Source organism: Fundulus heteroclitus, chromosome 16 (assembly GCF_011125445.2).
Source record: "Fundulus heteroclitus isolate FHET01 chromosome 16, MU-UCD_Fhet_4.1, whole genome shotgun sequence".
NCBI lineage: Eukaryota > Metazoa > Chordata > Actinopteri > Cyprinodontiformes > Fundulidae > Fundulus > Fundulus heteroclitus.
The window spans coordinates 25,614,021-25,636,302 of NC_046376.1; the positions used below are offsets into that span (position 1 = coordinate 25,614,021).

At 44.2% G+C, this 22,282-nt stretch overlaps 1 protein-coding gene across 1 annotated transcript; it reads right to left on the reverse strand.

Annotated features, from left to right (window-relative positions):
- Positions 1-608: 608 nt before the first annotated feature.
- Positions 609-21,709, reverse strand: LOC105923789 (deleted in malignant brain tumors 1 protein-like). The gene is made up of 6 exons (XM_036148045.1): positions 21,642-21,709; positions 20,863-21,002; positions 20,301-20,634; positions 13,599-13,870; positions 13,038-13,129; positions 609-773 (listed from the first exon to the last, which is right to left on the reverse strand). The coding sequence occupies exons 1-6, from the start codon at positions 21,707-21,709 to the stop codon at positions 609-611; spliced, it is 1,071 nt and encodes a 356-aa protein (XP_036003938.1).
- Positions 21,710-22,282: the final 573 nt, after the last annotated feature.

The window sequence follows — 22,282 nt, forward strand, 5'->3', positions numbered from 1 at the left end:
TCTCACCAGAAACGAGTCTGACTTACTGCTGGCAATGTGGACCAGACTCTGACACCAGTCATACAGAGACCTAACAGCCCTTAATAAAGGGCCCGGTACTCCATACTCCCGGAGTACCCCTCACATGACCTCCAGGATCCTGCTGAGGGTGTAAAGCTGATCCAGTGTTCCACAGCTAGGACAAAAACCACACTGCTCTTCCTGAATCTGAGATTTGACTATCTGACGGACCCTCCTTTCCAGAACCCCGCAATAGACCTTACCAGGGAAGCTTAAGAGTGTGATTCCTCTATAGTTGGAACACACCCTCCAGTCCCCCTTTTTACATAGGGGGACCACCACCCCAGTCTGCCAATCCAAGGGAACTGCCCCCGATGTCCACGCAATGCTGCAGAGCCGCATTAACCAACATAGCCCCACAACATCCAGAGCCTTATGGGCCTTTCAGATAGGAAGCGATTTGCGCTGCGCTGGCCGCGGGGTACAGCGTATTTGCGCTGCGCCGGCTGGGTTGCCGGGTCTAGTCATTTGTTTGTTGTTCCAGCTTTTGGTCAGCAGCAAATATGTATCTGACCCGTGCTAAGAAGCAAGCGCTAGCACTAGCCCTGCTAGTTCGAAGAAAAAGAGCAGCAAGGAAGAAGAGGCTGTGGGTGCACGAAACCCTCAGGTCCATAGAGCAGCTTGGGGAGTTCCGGCTTGTGAAAGAGCTCCGTTTTCACAGCGACCGGTTCCAGGTCTACTTTCGGCTCAGTATGGAGCAGTTTGAGAGTTTGCTGGGGAGAGTCGGACCAAGGATCTCAAGGATCCATACAAATTACCGGGAGCCAATTTCTTCTAGGGAGCGTCTGGCAATTTGTCTGAGGTAGGTGATTTTCATTAAAATAATATGTAATAAAATAAATCTAGGCTACTTTTCATTTTATAGCCTGTTTTGCTGGAGTCCCGCTAGTCATGTCTTTCTCCCGCCCACACATCAGGGTTTTTTTCAGCCTGCACTCTGTAAATGGAATTTAACTTGTATTAATTACTATTAGCTCATTGATTTCTTTATAGGCTGTTTATAAAATATCCTTCGACTGATTAGGCTACATGGAAACTGTTGTTATGCCATTACATGACGTGACAAAAACGGCATTAATTCGGGACGTAACGGACCGCATTACCCATGATGCAATGTGGTCAAAATGGCCACCAACTCCCATCATGCAACGCAGCCCAAAATGGCTGCCGCCCTAACAACGGAGCGGAGAGATAACGTTGCTAGGCAAAAGTTGATAAAACTCGGCCACGCTGGACAATCTTTCTTCTTCCCTGGCGCCCTGCCAACCCGAGAAGACACACAGCTGTTTCACTCCGTTGGGGCAATCCCACGCCACATGCTCGAGTTTCTCGCTGGACCGAGATTTCTCGGAGCAACGTTATTCCCTGTTTGCTTAACAGGAGGTTGACTCAAAAAGGTACTTTTAATTCCCTCTGATCAAATACTGGAAGCCGCCTTATCTCCCAGTGATCGAAAGAGGACTACGCTTGTGCTGGGCCGAGCCAAGCGGTCGTGAGCCCGGAGGAAGAGACGAAAGAGCCTTCTTGCCTGTTCCTGCTGCTGCCCGCTCTGGTGCATTTAGGACGCTGCGTTATTCCGAGCGCTCACGAACCCGAAGCCGGGACTTTCATTCGGAACCACCTCAAAGTAACGGGGTTCTCCCTTTTTATTTCTTTTTCATCCATAGGATGTTTAGAAGTGCCTGGGCAGACGTTAGAACTTTGTAGGTGTAGGTTAATGCTTTTATTCCACGACAAAGTGGGAATTATTTTGCTGAATGTTTTCTTTGTATGTGCATGCATTTTACAATTGATTTTGCTGTGTTGATTTGTGATTCATCAATAACCCCGCCGTGGGTCACTGTTTCAGTTCTTTTCCATCTTCTTCCCTGCTTTCCCCCCTCTGTCTTTTCGCTTCTTCTTATCAGTTTAATCTCTTTGTCCGAGCTCAATTCGCGGGCTTTGCTTAAACTCCCAGTTAGCCGCGCCCTCTCGAAGCGAGGCATTATCCCATCAGCGTAAGCGTGGTTACGTCATTAGGACCTCCCCTCATACGTCATCATAGCAGCCATCTTGGGAGGGTGACGTGTATCTGAACTGTAGGGAGCTTAGCTGAACTAGCTTTTGGTAAGACATCAAAGCGTCCAGTGAGATTCCCAAAGCTGTTCTGTCTGTCAATGCTGATACGTCAAATGCCGGTGTTTTGAGGGCGGTGTTAAACAACTGAGTTAAGTTAAGATCTGCTAACTGCTCATTTTAATCCATTGTTTATTTTTGTTATGTTCTTTTATTTCCACATGTATATTTTGCATGTTTAGTTTTAGTAGTGAGTAAGAATTCCAAGGTTGTTGAATCAGAGAATTACTGTAACAGGGAATTGCTTTTGGTTCAATAAAACCAACGACTGCGGAATAGACATTGTTTTGTGTTCAATCTAATTCACAGTTGCGTGGCTAATTAGAATTCAGAGCTAACCTCCTTTGGAGTTAACATCTGATATTAATACAGAGACATATCATTGGATGGTGATAAGGAATAAGGATTTAAACTCTAATTGCAGTTACATTGGGGTTCTCACAGCTGCCGGATAAACCTTGTCGGTTAAAAGTCCGACCAGATCATTTATTCCAGCATAAATTAGTTCATTACAGCAAATTAACTAATGCACTAGTGGTATAAATTCTTACAAGCTTATAGCTAACATCACCACCATTTGAACTATATTGTGTTATAGCGGAATTTTGAGTTGAATGATTTATTATTTAAATTATAATACCAAATTATAATTAATAATAATAATAAGCATATTCAACCAGCTTCTGGCATAACACTGTATTTCAAATTGGCTTTATTGGACACACACAGTATAAGCTTTTCCTCCATTTTGCTTCCTGGTCTTTCCAGCCGATGGCCCGGTTTCTATTGGCCACGCGTGCATTCGTCACGGTGCGCCGCGGTCAAAGTTCAACTATGTTGAACTTCCAGAAGCTGGTTGAACCAGCATGTTGAACTTTGACCTGGCCTGCGCGCGAGCTCGCGAAGCGGTGCGCTGTGCTTGCACTTTGCTCGACGCAGCGATAAACCGCCCTGGCGCGGTGCAAGCCATTGAAAAGAATGGGTTTCACAGCGCAGCAGTGCGGTCGTCGCAGCCTGTCTGAAAGGCCCATTAAGGTACTCAGGGCAAATCTCATCCACCCTGGGGCCTTGCCACTGAGGAGCTTTTTAACAACCTCGGCAACTTCAGCACCAGAGATGGGAAACCCCGACCCAGAGCCCGCAGGCTCTGCTTCTGCAATGGAAGATGTGTCGGTGGGATTAAGGAGGTCTTCGAAGTATTCCGCCCACTGACGCACGACGTCCCGAGTCCAGGTCAGCAGCACCCCACCCCCACAATAATCAGTGTTGGTACTGCACTGCTTCCCCCTCCTGAGACGCCGGATAGTGGACCAGAATCGCTTCAAAGCTGTACGGAAGTCTTTCTCCATGGCCTCTCCGAACTCTTCCCACGCCCAAGTTTTTGCCTCGGTGACCAGCCGAGCCGCCTGCCGCTTTGACTGCCGGAGCATATCAGCTGCTTCCGGAGTCCCACAGGCCAATAAAGCCCGATAGGACTCCTTCTTCAGCTTGACGACTTCCCTCACTGCTGGTGTCCACCAGCATGTTCGAGGGTTGCCGCCGTGACATGCACCGACAACCTTGCAGCCACAGCTCCGACTAGCCGCCTCAACAACAGAGGCGTGGAACATGGTCCATTCAGACTCAATGTCCCCCGCCTCCCTCGGCACGTGTTCAAAACTCTCCCGGAGGTGGGAGTTAAAGGTCTGTCTCAAGGGGTACTTTGCCAGATCTTCCCAGAAAACCCTCACAATACATTTGGGCCTGCCAAGTCTGACCAGCTTCCTCCCCCACCATTGGAGCCAGCTCACCACCAGGTAGTGGTCGGTGGAGAGCTCCTCCCCTCTCTTCACCTGAGTGTCCAAGACATACGGCCACAGGTCAGATGAAACAGCAACAAAGTCGATCATTGTACTACGGCCTAGGGTGTCCTGATGCCGAGAGCAAATATGGACACCCTTATGCTTGAACATGGTGTTTGTGATTGACAATCCATGACGAGCACAGAAGTCCAACAACAGAACACCACTCAAGTTCAGATCAGGTGGGCCATTCCTCCCAACCACGCCCCTCAAGGTCTCACTGTCATTGCCCACGTGAGCGTTGAAGTCCCCCAGAAGAACGAAGGACTCCAGTACTCCCTCCAAGGACTTTAAAAAGGGTGGGTAATCCGAGCTGCTGCTTGGCGCATAAGCACAAACAACAGTCAGAACCCGTCCCCCCACACGTATGCGGAGGGAGGCCACCCTCTCGTGCACCGGGGTGAACACCAACGTACAGGCACAGAGATGAGGGGCAACAAGTATGCCCACTCCAGCTCAGCGCCTCTCACCAGGGGCAACTCCAGAGTGGAAGAATGTCCAACCCCTCTCAAGGAGACTGGTTCCAGAGCCATGCGTCGAGGTGAGTCCGACTATCTCTAGTCGGAACCTTTCAACCTCGTGCACTATCTCAAGCTCCTTCCCCACCAGAGAGGTGACATTCCACGTCCCAAGAGCCAGCTTCTGCAGCCAAGGATCGGAGCGCCAAGGTCCCCGCCCTCGACTGCCACCCATTTCGCAGCACACCCAACCCCTTTGGCCCCTCCTATAGGTGGTGAGCCCATTGGAAGGTGGACCCATGTTTCCTCTTTGGGCTGAGCCCAGCTGGGCTCCATGGGCAAAAGCTCGGCCACCAGGCGCTCGCCAACGTGCCCCACCTCCAGACCTGGCTTGAGAGTGGGGCCCTGGTGAGCTGCGTCCGGGAGAGGGAACACAACGTCCATTTACAGAATTCATTATAAGGGGCTTTTGGGCTGCTCTTTGTCTGGTCCCTCACCTAGGTCCTGTCTGTCCTGGGTGACCCTACTAGGGGCATGAAGCCCCTGACAGCATAGCTCCTAGGGTCATTGGGACACTCAAACCCCTCCACCACAGTAAGGTGGCAGCCCAGGGAGGGTCTCATATTTATTAAAATATGATATTTTGAACACTTTCTCCTGATATGTCTTCCTTTTTCTGGTCAGCCAGTATGGATTGATATTAGTTTGAATTGATAAAGCAGGTTATTTATTTATACACATATGGTGTAACCTTTAAAGTGTGCCCTAAACAAATCCAAAAACACAAACATAATATTATACCAACTCTGGGATTGCGGTTGCATTTTATTGGGTAGGAAAAAAAGCATTATGACACCAGTCCAGCCTGCAACACTTGCCATTTGGGAATCTTCTTGAATCTTGATCTTCCTATGGCCACCTCGACATTCGTTTTGACATAACTCCTAATTTATAGCTAATATCATCACAACTAATTTTATCAATACCAGTTCAATGGTATTGATTGGCAGTGATTCAGCTTAATCACTGCCAATCAACATAGCTCTAAGTCACTTTTCTCTATACTCAACAATACTATCAAACCCCAGGACTCTTTCCCCCCACACTTTTACACAACCTCTTTCTGCAATGACATCATGTCATACTTCACAGGAAAAATCAAGAACATTCACCAGAACCTTGGATCAACGGCTCATCTCAGCACCTCAGCAGATCTTCCCTCGCCTACACAGTCACTCTCCTCTTTCCATCCTCCCACTGTCTCGGAAATCACAGAGCTCATCCGGAAATCCAAACCATCCACCTGTCAACTGGACCCCTTCCCAACACAACTTGTCAAAACCTGCCTCCCCTCTCTGGTTCCCCTCATCTCCGCTATCATCCGCACCTCCCTCACCACTGGAACTGTCCCTACACCTCTCAAAACTGCTGCCATCACCCCGATTGTAAAAAAAAAAACCTGGTGCCGACCCGATCAACTTCAACAACCTTCGTCCTATCTGCAATTTACCCTTCATTTCCAAAATTCTTGAATAAACAGTTGCCTCCCAGCTCCATACTAACCTATCTGCCAACAACCTGTACAAAGAATTTAAGTCTGGTTTTCGGCCACTCCATAGCACTGAAACAGCACTCATCAAAATCACCAATGACCTCCTCATGGCCTCTGATTCTGGACTACTCACCATCCTCATCCTCCTCTACCTGAGTGTAGCCTTTGACACCATCTGTCACACCACTCACCTCAGTAGGCTTTCTTCCATTGGCATCACTAACACTCCGTTGGACTGGTTTATTTCCTACTTCTCTGACCGCACTCAGTTCATTCAACTGAAGACCCTCAAATCCACCCCCTCCCCCGTCACCTCAGGCGTGCCCCAGGGTTCTGTACTCAGGCCCTCCTCTTCATCATCTACCTCTTTCCCCTTGGCAATATCTTCCGCAAATTTAACATCCACTTCCATTGCTATGCCGATGACACCCAGCTCTACCTCTCCACGCAACCATCATTCTCTCTTCCCCCCCACCTCCCTCACAGATTGCATCTGTGAAATAAAAGCCTGGTTCACTAACAACTTCCTTCAATTAAACAGTAGTAAAACTGAGGTTCTCCTCATCGGCACCAAATCAACTCTTTCCAAAACCGACAGTTTCCCACTTATTATTGACAGTTCCTCCATCTCCCCCCAGGTTAAGAGTCTGGGTGTCATCCTCAATAGCACCCTATCTTTTCAATCCCATATCAATAACATTACCCGGTCTGCCTACTTTCACTTAAGAAACATCAACCGCCTCCGTCCCTCCCTTACCCCACACACTGCTGCCATACTTGTGTACAGCATTGTCACCTCCCGACTGGATTACTGCAACTCTCTCCTCTTTGGCCTTCCTCAGAAATCACTCCATAAACTACAACTGGTCCAGAACTCAGCTGCTCGCATCATAACAAGAACTCCCTCTATCCACCACATCACTCCGGTCCTCCAACAGCTCCACTGGCTCCCCGTGCAGTTCCGCATTCAATACAAATTCTCATGGTGACATACAAGGCCCTTCACTACCTAGCCCCCCCCCCCCCCCCCACCCCCCCCCCCCCCCCCCCCCCCCCATATCTGTCAGGCCTCCTGCATGTTCCCACATCTTTCTGGCCAAGATAAAGATGGCCAGAAAGATGATACAGAATGAGGCGTTGTCAGAGCTACAGGACGATTCATCCCAGATCTCAGCAGGACAAAGAGAGGACCAAGAACCTCCATCTTCACAAACACCGGTCCAGACTGGACCCACCTCCCCTTCTTCTCCACAAAGCCCAGAAGTTCCTTTTCTGGAATTTTCTCATAACATGAACAAAGTATTTAAGATTGGCCTACAGATGACATCCTCTCCACATAGCCATTCTGCTGTGAATAAACTAGGATTCTCCAAAGGCCTCAGAGCCTCAGATCCTCCTCCTCCACGTATCACAGAACACTCTGGTACTGAGGAACTCCAAATTACTTCGCTGTGATACAGATTGGGCCCTGGCCACACGTTTATCAGACATGAGAGTTCCCAGCATCAGCCGGGGCCTTTCGCCGGAGATTATGGAATATCTGTGATAATACGTGGCAGAATTAAGAAAAACAAAAGGATAAACAGGAACAAATACTTAAAAATCATAAACTGTCAGATGCAACCTGTCACAGAGACATCATCAACCACTAAGTCATATAAACTGGGTTTATTAAATATTAGATCTCTGTCAGGAAAATCCCTTTTAATTAATGACTTCATTATTGACAATAATCTTGATGTAATGTTTTTAACAGAAACATGGCTGCATGAATTTAGTGAAGCAGCTATACTGATGGAGTCAACACCTCCAAACTACAATTTTCTTTGTGAGAGCAGACAGCAAAGGAAAGGTGGAGGAGTAGCAACATTGTTTAATGATTCACTAAAGTGTAAAAAGGTGTTTTTAGGAAAATTTGACTCTTTTGAACATTTGGCTCTCCAGGTAAAGGGCCCGATACGAACTATGTTTCTGAATGTGTACAGGCCTCCTAAGTCCACATCAAACTTTTTTAATGATTTTAGTGACCTCCTGTCTGTGATATGTGTTGATTATGACTGTTTAATTATTGTGGGAGACTTCAACTTTCACGTTGAAAACCCTGAAGACAGAAGTGCAAAAGAACTGTGTGACACACTTAGAAACTTTGGTTTAAGTCAACAAGTTAAACAGCCAACACACAAACAGGGACATATTTTAGACTTGATCATCACTAAAGGTCTAAAGATTTCACAGGTCAATGTAACTGATGTTGCCCTATCTGATCACTTTTCTGTTACCTTTGAAAGCATCATTTCCAGTGACTCATTTAGCCAAAGGGACATCGTAAGAAAACGCACCTTTAAGGACAATGCCACGGAAACTTTTATTCAAGCTTACTCTGATACTTCAACCTTGGGCTGCAACTCAGTAGATGAGCTAGTAGATAACTTTCAGTCTAAAGTCTCAGACATCATTAACTGCATTGCTCCAGTCAAAGTGAAATTTTTTTCCGGGAAGAACAAATCTCCTTGGAGAAATGCTCCAGCAGTTAGAGGTGAAAAAAGGGAGTGTCGAAAACGCAGGTGGAGAAAGAACAGACTCCAGGTTCACTACGACATCTATAAAGAGAGACTTTACAGATATAACTTACAACTGAAAAATGCAAGAGAATCTTTCTTCTCTGAGATCATCAAGAAAAACATTATTAATGCTTGTGTCTTATTTTCCACAGTTGACAGGCTAACAAATCCTCCTGTGTCCGTGACTTCCGAACTCCACTCCACCAGGGCCTGCAATGAATTTGCTAACTTCTTTACTGAAAAAATCCTAAAAATTAGAGGATCACTTTGTACTACCATATCAACACCAGAACCAATGCTTTATTCAGCTGGAACTATTTCTGACAAAATGTCCCATTTCAGCGAAATAAACCACAAAAGCTTAGAGCAGATCATTCAGCAGTTAAGTTCCTCCTCCAGCTGCCTTGATGTTCTACCCACAGCTTTCTTTAAAAAAGTTTTACCTGGCATATGGTCTGTTTTGACCAAGATAATAAACACGTCCCTTCAGTCAGGTGTTTTCCCCCAGTCCCTAAAAACAGCAATTATCAAACCACTGCTGAAAAAGAACAATTTAGACAAACTTCTACTCCAGAACTACAGGCCCATCTCAAACCTCTCCTTTATCAGTAAGATTATTGAAAAAGCTGTATTTCAACAATTAAACACCTTCTTAACAACGACCAGCCGCTTTGACGTATTCCAGTCAGGTTTCCGTGCTCACCACAGTACAGAGACCGCCCTTATCAAGGTGTTTAATGACATCCATATAAATACAGACTGTGGAAGAACCACCGTGCTGGTACTATTGAACCTTAGTGCAGCATTTGATACTGTCGATCACTCCATTCTGTTAGAGCGCCTGGAGGACTGGGTCGGCCTCTCTGCTACAGCTCTCCACTGGTTTAAATCCTACTTAAAGGACAGGGACTTTTTTGTATCAGTAGGTAACTTTACATCCCAGACGACAAAAATCACATGTGGGGTTCCCCAAGGGTCCATCCTGGGTCCCCTCCTCTTCAATATGTACATGCTCCCTCTAGCCCAGATAATAAAAAATAACAACATCAGCTACCATAACTATGCAGACGACACACAGCTTTACATCACCATGTCACCAGGTGACTATAAACCAGTTCAAGCACTGAGTAAATGCCTAGAAGAAATCAATGCATGGATGTGTCAAAATTTTCTTCAGTTGAACAAAAACAAAACAGAAGTAATAATTTTTGGACCAATAGAGGAGAGATCAAAAGTTAGAACACAGCTTCAGTCACTTCAACTAAAAACCACGAATCAGGCCCGAAACCTGGGTGTAGTGATGGACTCAGACCTGAACCTTCAAAAGCATCTAAAGACAGTTACAAGGTCGGCTTTTTATCACCTGAGGAACATTTCCAGGATTAAAGGACTGATGTCTCAGCAGGATCTGGAAAAACTAATCCATGCGTTTATTTTTAGTAGAATTGATTACTGCAACGGTGTTTTCACAGGTCTGCCTAAAAAGTGGATCAGACAGCTGCAGCTGATCCAGAACGCTGCTGCCCGCGTTCTCACTAAGACTAAGAAAGTAGAGCACATAACCCCAGTTCTAAAGTCCTTACACTGGCTCCCTATATCTCAGAGAATAGACTTTAAAATACTTCTGTTAGTCTATAAATCTCTAAATGGCTTAGCACCTAAATACATCACAGACTTGTTATCAGCGTATAAACCCTCCAGACCACTCAGATCTTCTGGCTCCAGCCTTCTCTGCATACCTAGAACCAGAACTAAACAAGGAGAAGCAGCATTCAGTTCCTATGCTCCACTTATCTGGAACAAACTTCCAGAAAACTGTAAAAGTGCAGAAAGCCTGAGTTCCTTTAAATCGAGATTAAAAACACATTTGTTTAGAATTGCCTTTGAATGTTCAAGTTAAAATGTTTTACTGTTTTCAAATGTTCTTTTTTGTTTCTATACTATCCCTACTTGCTTTTATTCTGTTTTATTTTCCTATATTTTAATCATGTAAAGCACTTTGCATTGTCTCTGTACTGAATTGTGCTATATAAATAAATTTGCCTTGCCTTGCCTTGCCCACCCCCTCCCATGCTCTTAGATCCTCATCTGCTTTACACCTGTCTGTCCCTTCCGCCTGTCTCAACACCATGGAGAGCAGAGCATTCAGCCGCTCTGCCCCCCGCCTCTGGAACTCTCTACCACCCCTACTTAGAAACACGGACTCACTTCTCCATTTTAAATCACAACTCAAAACTCATCTGTTTAAGACTGCCTATTCTATAATTATCAATTTCCCTGTCCCAGCCTCTGTATTTTTTAAATGTTTTTTGTTTTGATTTTTGTTTCTGACATTCTGTTTTTTACCCTTCTGTACGGTGACCTTGAGTGTCCAGAAAGGCGCCTTTTAAATAAAATGTATTATTATTATTATTATTATTATTATAGTCATTTAAGATTTATTTTTCTTTCTTAATCAACTCATGAGAAAGATTCATGCGTCTCTGAATTACAGTTAAATATTCCCTTGTTAATTTTTGTGATTTATTTTTCAACTATACAGACATGGTCTAACAATGAAATGTAGCAAAAAGATTTCTGCTCGTTGTGACTTTTTTATATAAAGCAAAGTCTAACAACAATTTTTCTTGTAAGGATAGTTTTATTGAAAATCCCAACAAGGCAAGAAAACAATAAACACACTACGTTCACATTGAACAATCATAATAACAATATAAAAGCAAAAAATATAAACATGCTCCTAGTCTAAAATTTATAAAAATCCCCTATCATCCCACTTAAGATTTCAAATAAGATATTAAAAAATAAGCTATGTGTTAATATCTTACTTTTGCATTTACACCAATCAAATAACCACCCTCCACCATCTTACAGCTCGTCCTGGATATTTTAACTATAGCAGGTCACAAGTAAAATTAAACAGATAGAAGCCAGAAAATAACTGAGTATTAATGTCTGAAAAGCTTGAACAGACTCCCAAGAAGGATCCAAAAGCAGATTTGTTTTGCAGTATTTGTCACATTCACTTTTTAGACCTTGGAGACACAGTATGATTACGAATCCCTCTCTCTCTCTGTTGTAGCACAGTAAATGCTGCAGTTCAGTTTGCTCAAACCAGGGGTTTTATCTTTTTATCCAAAAAGCACAATAAGTGGGTGATGTCAATACATGTTCAAGTTACTTTCTACACTCTTCTACTACTGCTGAGGATTAACTTGCAAAGTAGCCATGACCAATTTCAAAAATCTTTAGAGCCTCAGATTTTGAGATAACAATTTTGTGTGAAGTTGTGTGGAGAACTTATTTATAGTCAGTATTTTATCCTGTGATTTGTTCATCTAAGTTTAGATAATCAGTTGGAAATGTTGGGGAGTAAAGCTGTAACTCTCTGTGTGAATAACAGAAAACAGTATTCCATGCAAAACTCCATCTCAAAAAAGTAAAATTTAGTTTAAGTTTTCATACATTTTATCACTTTTGGAAGAATCAATTGTTGTGCATCTTTTTCGCCTGTAGGATATGATGTTTAGATTCCATCCTGTTGTCACTTGTAGCAACATAAGTTTTTATTTTTATTTTTTTTTTGTTTTTTTTGCCAAGTATTCAATGGCTCCCGTACAGAAGTGATAAGATGGAAGAATATTTATAACAGAGTTTGCTCTAATGGCTAAAACGGTGATGATTTCAATTTGGACAATTCTCAAATTTGGCAACAAAAACATGTCTGTAAGATAAATAACAGAAAATCTTTTTCTTCCCCCAGTTGACTATTGCAACTATCAGCTTTCCTCAAAGCTGATCATCTAAATATGGCTTTAGATAACATATTTCATATATTCTCATACTCTCATATATACTTCAATCACTTTTTATAGATATATTGATGATGTCACTTATGGAGGAGATAACATTTCGATTTGTTACTGTTTTCTGATAATAACAATGGTAATCTCCCACATGTTTTTCGCTGACTTCAAGAAATCTGAATGTGGTGGAGTTGGTACTTGATGGATGGGTCCGATTGAATGAATCTGAGATCTTCTGCAGAGTGAATGATCCACCTAAAATTTTAGTTGAGATGGAACAAGTGATGGCAACAAGTTGACCCCAAGTAACCCCACCTGCAGGATCTATGGTGATGATTGGTTTTGGAAGAATCACTAAGAAAATAAAACATAAGTTTTTTTCATGTTTAATCAACCTTAGTGTCTTTTCAGTTAAACTGTAAAATTGATTATAACATTAAAATACCTGTCAGATTCAGCTGAACAGGATCACTAAACTGTGTACTAAAGTCTTCATTTTGAACCTGTATTTTGAACTGGCACTGGTATGATCCCTCATCCTCAAACTTGACTTGTGGGATATAGAAAGTAGCAGAGCTGCTGACTGAGTTTACAGTCAGATTTAATGTGCCTGGTGTGTTCTTGAAAACAAATGTCCCTCCTACTTGTCCATCAGGGATTGAACACGAAACAGTGACATTCTGACCGAAGGTAATGTTTCCTGGAGGATTTATACTGATGTGGGGTTTTGTCAGGCCTGTCAAAAACAAAATAGGAAACAATATCACATCCATAAAGTTTCAACTCAACATAGTAAATGAAGTTACATAGCGTTGTATAGTTCAGTTCTCTCAGATATTGCCCCACTCTTGCTCTTTGTTCATGAGGTCTAGTTTGGTGTTTGTTGGGTAAATGACTGTTTCATTACCAAAAAAGACATTACCCAAGTTTGCCTGTTACTCTAGCCAGAATTTCATGTGAGCCCCACTTCCAGTTAGAACCATAACCATTGCTTTCTGAAGAACTTTACTTACTGCTTAAAAGATTATGTATGAAACAAGTAATTTACTGACAATGATTTCAGGGGTGCTAAATTTGACTGAATTTACTAAATGAATGCACAATAGTTAAAGTTTTCCTTTTGGTGTATTAACATATAGATTTAAAACTCAATACATCCATTATACTGAGTTAATGAAATTTTTACAGTCCAAAAAGCTTCTTACCTGAACAGATGACACCAGCATCCTGACTATGGTTGCAGGTCTGAGCTCGAATACCACATTCAGACAGATATCTTTCGCTACCTGCGCAGTTCGCCTCATTAATTTCTCCTGCTCCCTCTCCAAATTGAAGCACGCTCAGTGCTGTACCACAGTCCAGCTGTCTACAGACCACTCTGGCGTCATTTATGTCCCAGCTGTTATTGCAGACAGTTCCCCAGGATCTATTGTTGTAGATTTCAACTCGTCCAGAACATTGAGTTGGCCCCTTTAATCTGATTAGGCCAGCTATGGACAGCATAAGACATAATTGGTATGCAATACTTAAACAAGTTAAAACAAGACACAAAAAACAACCTAAATATGTGTGCATGTTAATTCCTGTAGGATATAAGACTGTAATAATGAATGTACCATCCTGAAATGTATCTATGTGGATATTAAAAGGGAACAATTAATGTGACCTGTATCCTGTACAGTTCAGTTGAAAAACATCTATTAGGAAGTTAATATTAAATAGCTGAAACACACTTAAACTAACACGTTCACGCAGTGTCTTGATGCTCAATTCCAATGTTTTGCTGAAATTGTAATGAATCGAGGAGATTGAACCCAAATGTGAGCCAGACACGGAGCTGAGTGTTGAAAAGGGGGTTTAATAACAAGACCCAGGAGGCAAAAAGGGAAACATACGGGAATCAAACAGGACCAGACATAAGCTAAACTGACTCAAAAAACAGGAGGGCAAAAAACAGGTCAGACACGGATTAGCAGACGGACAGGTAAAATAACAGAGGTTAGGATGTGCTTACCGCAAGCAGACGGGAGGGAACTACACAAGACATTCTGGCAACAGACAAATAACTAAGGTGGGCTTAAATAGGTGACGGAACAGGGGAGCAGGGCGGGACTAATTAACAAAAACAGGTGGAAGTGATAAAAAGAGCACACTGACTGATGGACAAAACCCTACGGTAGAAAATAAGACCAAATAGACACCAACAAAACGAGGACCCAAACAAGACAGAACTCAAAACAACCAGACAATCAAAACAGGAGAGAGGAGGAAAACTAAAAATAATAACATAAACCCGAACTAAAAATGGAATATTACAGAGCCCCCCCCTCAAGGGCGGATTCCAGACCGTACAGGATACGGAAGGCGCCAGACTACAGGATACGGAAGACGCCAGACTACAGGATACGGAAGGCGCCAGACTACAGGATACGGAAGGCGCCAGACTACGGGATACGGAAGACGCCGGACTACAGGCTAAGGAGGGCGCCGGACTACAGACTACGGGAGAAGGCGCCTGGTTAGTGGCTACAGGCGGCGGCGCCTGGTTAGTGGCCACAGGTGGCGGCACCTGGTTAACGGCTACAGGCGGCGGCGCCTGGTTAACGGCTACAGGCGGCGGCGCCTGGACACTGGCTACAGACGGCGGCGCCTGGACACTGGCTACAGACGGCGGCGCCTGGACACTGGCTACAGAAGAGGGAGCCTGGTTACCGGCAACTAAAGAAGGAGCCTGGCTACAGGCGACTGAAAATGGAGCCTGGCTACGGGCGACTGACGAAGGAGCCTGGCTACAAGCGACTAACGAAGGAGCCTGGCTACAGGCGACTAACGAAGGAGCCTGGCTACAGGCGACTAACGAAGGAGCCTGGCTACAGGCGATTAACGAAGGAGCCTGGTTACAGGCGACTGAAGAAGGAGCCTGACTACAGGCGACTGGGGAAGGAGCCTGACTACAGGCGACTGGGGAAGGAACCTGACTACAGGCGACTGAAGGGGAAGCCTGGCTACAGGCGACTGAAGGGGAAGCCTGGCTACAGGCGACTGAAAGGGGAGCCTGACTACAGGCGACTGAAGGGGGAGCCTGGCTACAGGCGACTGAAGGAGAAGCCTGGCTACAGGCGGCTAAGGTGGGAGCCTGGCTACAGGCTGCTAAGTTGGGAGCCTGGCTACAGGCTGCTAAGTTGGGAGCCTGGCTTCAGGCCGCTAAGGTGGGAGCCTGGCTACAGGCTGCTAAGGCGGGAGCCTGGCTACAGGCTGCTAAGGTGGGAGCCTGGCTACAGGCTGCTAAAGAGGGCACAGGACTACAGACTACAGAGGCCACGGAACTACAGACTACAGAGGCCACGGACCTACAGACTACAGAGACCACAGGGCTACAGGCTACAGAGACCACAGGACTACAGGCTATAGGACTACAGGCTACAGAGGCCACAGGGCTACAGGCTACAGGGGCCAAAGGGCTACAGGCTACAGAGGCCACAGGGCTACAGGCTACAGAGGCCACAGGGCTACAGGCTACAGAGGCCACAGGGCTACAGGCTACAGAGGCCACAGGGCTACAGGCTACAGAGGCCACAGGGCTACAGGCTTCAGGAGGCCCCGGGCTACAGGCTTCAGGAGGCCCCGGGCTACAGGCTTCAGGTGTCAAAGTCAGACCCTTAGCGACCAGAAGCCTCAGGATCAGCTTTTGGAGGGTCTCAGAAAGGGACATCCAATACAGTCTCTCCCAGAGTTGACTGTCCATAAGGGCTATAAGGGGTCTGGGCTTAAACACAACTCTGAAAGGCTCAAAGTCTCCAGGGGGCCCCGGTCGTTGAATCCCCTGCAGAGGTCCCGAGTGCCCGAAGAGCGAAGGATCCCTCTGGGTTCCCACGTCGCAGGTCTGCGCCAGACCCCTCTGGGTTCCCACGTCGCAGGTCTGCGACGGACCCCTCTGGGCTCCCACGTCGCAGGTCTGCGACGGACCCCTCTGGGCTCCCACGTCGCAGGTCTGCGACGGACCCCTCTGGGTTCCCACGTCGCAGGTTCGCGGGGGCAGGTCCTCCTGACCCCTCTCACAGGACTTGGGCAGAGGCAGATCCTCCTGGACCCGCTCTGGTGACTTGACAGGAGCCGAGACGTCGGCCAGACCCTCGAGGACAGACTCAGGAGCCGAGGCGTCAGCCAGATCCTCGGGGAGAGACTCAGGAGCCGAGGCGTCAGCCAGAGTCTTGACGGCAGGATCAGGGCGGTTATAGAAAGCCCTGAGAGCGTCTTTATAGTGGCCCTCCAACTCTTTTAATTTCCTCTCCAGCTCCTCTGAATACTGGAGAAAAAGAGCCTGCCTGAGACTCTTGATTATCGGGGCAAAAGTTCTGATTTTGTTCTCCAGGGTCAAATATTCCGAGTCAGGAACGCCAGCAGGGGGAGCTGTGGGCATCTCGGCTCTAGGAAGCGAGGGGCTCCTGTCTGCAGAACCGGAAGTGGGTTGAGGCTGGGACTCGGCCGTCGGGTGAGACCGAGCTGGCTCGTTGGGCGATTCCCCGCCTATAATGGACGAATGTTCGGCAGGCGAGCGCCTTTTCCTTCGGCAGCGAGGTGGCGGACCTTGCTGGAAGGCTGAAAACTCCGGGCGGGGCGCGACCGCTGAAGCCGATGGCGGTCCTTGCGGCACCACATTAGGAGAGGGACGCCGAGCCGGTTCCGGGAAAAGGTCCGGGCGGAGGTCCCGCACCACGTCCGCATGAACCTCAAGAAAAAAGTCCGTGTCTGGACAGACACGCTCCGAGGTGGACAGTCTGGAGGCTTGAGGTGAGTTAACCGGGAGAGCCGGCGTGCTGGAAGATTTACCAGGCTCGTGCAGCACAGCAGCTCCGGAGCGGAGAAAACGTGTCGGCTCTGGGTTCATGGTTTGGCCAGAATGTAATGTAATGAATCGAGGAGATTGAACCCAAATGTGAGCCAGACACGGAGCTGAGTGTTGAAAAAGGGGTTTAATAACAAGACCCAGGAGGCAAAAAGGGAAACATACGGGAATCAAACAGGACCAGACATAAGCTAAACTGACTCAAAAAACAGGAGGGCAAAAAACAGGTCAGACACGGATTAGCAGACGGACAGGTAAAATAACAGAGGTTAGGATGTGCTTACCGCAAGCAGACGGGAGGGAACTACACAAGACATTCTGGCAACAGACAAATAACTAAGGTGGGCTTAAATAGGTGACGGAACAGGGGAGCAGGGCGGGACTAATTAACAAAAACAGGTGGAAGTGATAAAAAGAGCACACTGACTGATGGACAAAACCCTACGGTAGAAAATAAGACCAAATAGACACCAACAAAACGAGGACCCAAACAAGACAGAACTCAAAACAACCAGACAATCAAAACAGGAGAGAGGAGGAAAACTAAAAATAATAACATAAACCAGAACTAAAACCGGAATATTACAGAAATCAGATTTTTTTTTTTTAGGTGGTCGTTCATAATGTGACCGGCATCACATGTCTGTCTGAACGGTTCAAGACAGCAAAGTGACCCGCATGCGCAGATAACAGAAGGAGATTCTTAACAGAATGTAATTGTTTCTATGAGTGTTTAATAAAGTTTTGTTTAAAAAAATTGAAAAGAAAGAATCAGGAATACCGGCGTCTCTCCTTGTTATTATAAGAAAGCTGTGGTGCAATGGGAGCTGATAATATTGAAACCATATCATAACAAGACCAAATAAGGTAAGATGAAAGCAGTACAGCTATTAACACGGTCTTCTGTGGAGAGCTAAGTGTTACTACTGTGTGTTGATTTGTAGTGAGAGATGGCTAAAATGCACCTTGATTTTATAATATGGGCATTTTACCGTTCAATTTAAAATACTTTTCAGTAAAATGTTCTTAAGACCCTTTACTAATTTATTATTCTTCTGTTTGTTTTTATGTAACAGTAATCTGGCCATTATATTACTGATTATGCCATTGCAGCTTTTTGTGACCTTGTTATCTGGAAACTCCTCAAAACCTCAACAAATTGTCTGAATCCTGTTACACCAGGTTGGACCACTATCTCCACTGGAGCACTGTATGAGAAAAGACGGAAGATTGCATGTTAATAGGTCTTAATGCACAAGACACTAGATGGAATAAACATGAGAATGAGGTATTTTGTTTATAACCTGAGCTATATAAACTGTTTTCTTCCAGGCTTAGCCTCTCACTGTCTTTTATAAGAGGCCATCACAATTTTTTTTAAGCCTTCTGTGGTTTTTTTTAACTCAATGCAAGTGCTTCTCAAATGTTTTTTGTTGCAACCCCCTTTGAAGAAGGAAAAACTTTCCGGTTGATCTATACATGCAAGAAGCTTAATTTGGTTTTATGCTGGCACTGTTTAATTTTCACTGGACACTGAAACTGGTAAAAGAGAGGGAAAAAGAAGAGAGACAGATGAGGACAAATGCTAAAAGGGAGGACATTTGAAAGAGAAAGAGGAGAGGAAAGGGAGAGAGCAATACAACATCCTCTGGGTCTGCTTCTACACCTGCAAGGGGAGATAGAAAAATAACAGCGAAACCAACCAATAAAGAATTACAGGTACAACCAATGCCTTGATACCATCACTGAAGAATATACAGTATGATTTGATATGAAATGTATAAAATGAAAACTAAAGATAATAATAGGGGTTTTCTGTATAGAAGTGAATCTGTAAGTTCCTGGATCCAAGCACCTGTGGCTGTTTGTGAGAGTGCACTTGTGTATGTAAGGTTTATCCATAAGAAAAATACTAAATTGTTGTTCTGAGGACCCAAAGACCCAACCCCCAGAGCGCCAAGGCAGACACCCAGATGCTAACTTTATTAGAAGTGGATGGCTAGTGGATCTTAGCGAAAGTCAAGATGGACCTAGAGGACCACTTCTGCAAAAGTATCATCGGGCCTGTTTTGACAAACAGCGTGGTTTTAACAAAGGCTGACTGGATCAATGATTTCCACATATACAGATACATCTGGGGAAACAGAATACAGTGAATCCATTGTAACAGTTTGCATACTACACTATTCAGTCACATGTCAAGTTTGTATATGCCTTAAATGAATAGCAGATTACCACATATTCATTATCCACTTAATCGGTGACTGATGCAGATGTCAGAGTTCTGGTTGCACTTGTGCTTGCATCTGTGTGTTGAGAAATGTAGGAACAAATGATCCTTCATAACACCCTCAGTAAAATGCTTAGACCCCCCTTAGCACCTGCAGAAAAATATCTCTGGAGCTGCCACTGGGAAGAAGGCCGTGCTTGCTTGATGGTGTGCTCTTACTGGAGAATATGAATTACGTAGAAAATTAAACTGTTTTGTGATCTGTTTTTTGACCAAAGAGAAAGCTGACCACCCAGAGCTCGTCTTTTGGTACTCACTTTTTAAGTTCACATGGCCTCATCAGTGCACAACAGATCGTATTATACCCCCAAATCCTCAGAAAAAATATTATTTGTTGTCATGGCCCCTTTAAAAAAAGGTCTGTCCTGCAGATGATGCTTTTGTTACAAATAATATCTTGATAATACATCTGCATGGTCATTGTTAAGATAAAGAAACCAAAAATTACACATTGTTTTGTTTTCACAAATATTCAGATGACATGTTTTGGATATGGTGTGCCATTTTGGTATTAATGCAAAACATTACAGATGCTCAGAGAGGCATCCTACCTATAAATGTTAAGCCAAATAAACCTTGAACCACACTCTTACAAAATAATGATATTCATTAAATCACTGTGGATCTGTAGGCTGATGGACGAACAGATGGATGGATGTGTTACTTATACATTACACTAAATGTAAAGTATACCTGCATCACATCATTCATCTTTGAGCAGCTTATCTCTGACAGAAAACACACATTGTTGATTTTGCACTGAAACTGAACTGAACAGTGATAAACATTTTCTCACCTGAACAGATAACACCAGCATCTTGATTATGAGTGCAGTCATGACTCAAATATCCCCTTTTTGAACACTGAATCAGATGTGTTTCACTCCCCATACAGGCCACATCATCAAACACGATTTTATCTGTCCCTTTTCCAAAGTAGGCTGAATGAGTGGCAATCAGTGCTGTACCACAGCCCAGCTGTCTGCAGACCACCTGAGCATCATTCAAGTCCCAGCCGTCATCACATACAGTTTGCCATCCATTACTATAGTAGACTTCGACTCTCCCAGCACACCGAGATGGCCCAATTAATCGGACTGGATAACCTGTTAGGTAGATAAGATCATTCCCACAATTTAAACAAATCCCACAGCTCATGGACAATGTTAAATGCTGCCCTTTAAATGAGGATGTTATGAATGTTTGACTTTACAAAACTCATATAGTCATTGTAACAAACAGATGAGAAAACACAAATGACAAAGATAATTTTAAATAAATATTAACATATGTTATGTAAATCAAACCAATACAAATTCTGAACATAATCCTACCTGAACAAGAAACAGAAACAACATATCCATCTTGGGTTGCCCAAGATTCATAGTTGTGACATTCTTCAAAGGATGATTCACCTCCTAAACAGCTTCCATCTGGAACAATGACGCTAGTATAGCTGTTGCTACCATAGGTACTGGGAGTTGAAGATACTGGACCACATCCCTTCATTTTGCAGGCCACATTTGCAGCATTAGAATCAAATCCAGTATTACTGATATGTCTCCAGACACCATTGAAGAATATCTGAATATATCCACCACAAGTATATCCGAGCATCTTTTCATCTTCAATAGTGAAAAAAGTATTTCAGACAAAACAAGGAAAAAAACTTGCAAAACATGTGCTCACTCAACCAATTGGCAAAATACTTCTTTGTAGTTTCAGAACATAATCCCCATTCTTTGAGCTGTACAGTTTACTGAGCGAAAGAGCAATGAAATGGAATATAACTAACTTTTGAGAAAAGAGCATATGTGCTCCTTTGCTTCTGTTCATATCAGTTCTAGCATTACAAAGAAGCATATGGTGTAATGACTCAGTGAAACCAGCCTAATACACTATTGAAATATAAGAAAAGCTCATACTGTACACACTCACATCTACAAGTGACGCCAACATCCTCAACGTGTTCACAGTCGTGTGATCCAAATCCATTGTGTGAACACTCAGAAAGGGAAGCTTCACTTCCTGAACAGCCCACATTATCGAGCCAGATTGGTCCAGTACCTTCACCAAAGAAGGCGGCTGTTATTGTTGGTGGACCACAGCCTACCTCTCTGCAGACCACACTAGAATCTTGGTAGCTCCAACCATCATCACAGACTGTTCCCCAGACACCATTGTGGTATATTTCAACTCTTCCAGAACAGTATCCATCTGAACCAGCCAATCTGACCAAGCTATCTAAACAACAGCAGACACACAAAAACACTTGTTTAAAACAGATATAGTAAACATAAAACAAAAGCACAAAACAAAGACATTATATGCATTACACAAAGGAAGGGAGACTGACCTGCAACAGTTGAAGTTAAGCATAAGAGAATGACTGTAGGAGAGGAAATAATATTGGCATTATTGAGTAAACAGCTATAAAGCATTAACATTTGTTATAGAATAGTTTTAGATCATTTGAAAAATAAGCCACTGTGTCACAAACAAAAGCTTGAAAATTATGTTTGTGGGTGTTGTTAGAGCACCTGATGACCTTTCGGTGTATCTTAAACTATCCAAAATGTTAAACTCTTGTAACCAATAGTATTTGTTGGACTTTTTTCTTTGAACTTTACAGATTTGTAATTGGAGTGCAATAAATAAGTAAATGGAGGATTTAAAAAAGTTTAAGATCTCACTGAATCCTTCATTTGTTTCAGTGATTAAACTCAAAAAGTGAAACTCATTCATTACACGGAG

Excerpts from the sequence above, each read along its gene's own strand:
- LOC105923789 (XM_036148045.1), bottom strand. The coding sequence starts at position 21,709 with ATGGTGTCTGGGGAACAGTCTGTGATGATGGTTGGAGCTACCAAGATT. Across the intron at positions 13,871-20,300 it reads AAAATGTTTATCACTGTTCA|ATTAAAGGGGCCAACTCAAT; the intron begins GTTCAGTTTCAG and ends TGGCCTAATCAG. Across the intron at positions 13,130-13,598 it reads TGCTGGTGTCATCTGTTCAG|GCCTGACAAAACCCCACATC; the intron begins GTAAGAAGCTTT and ends TGTTTTTGACAG.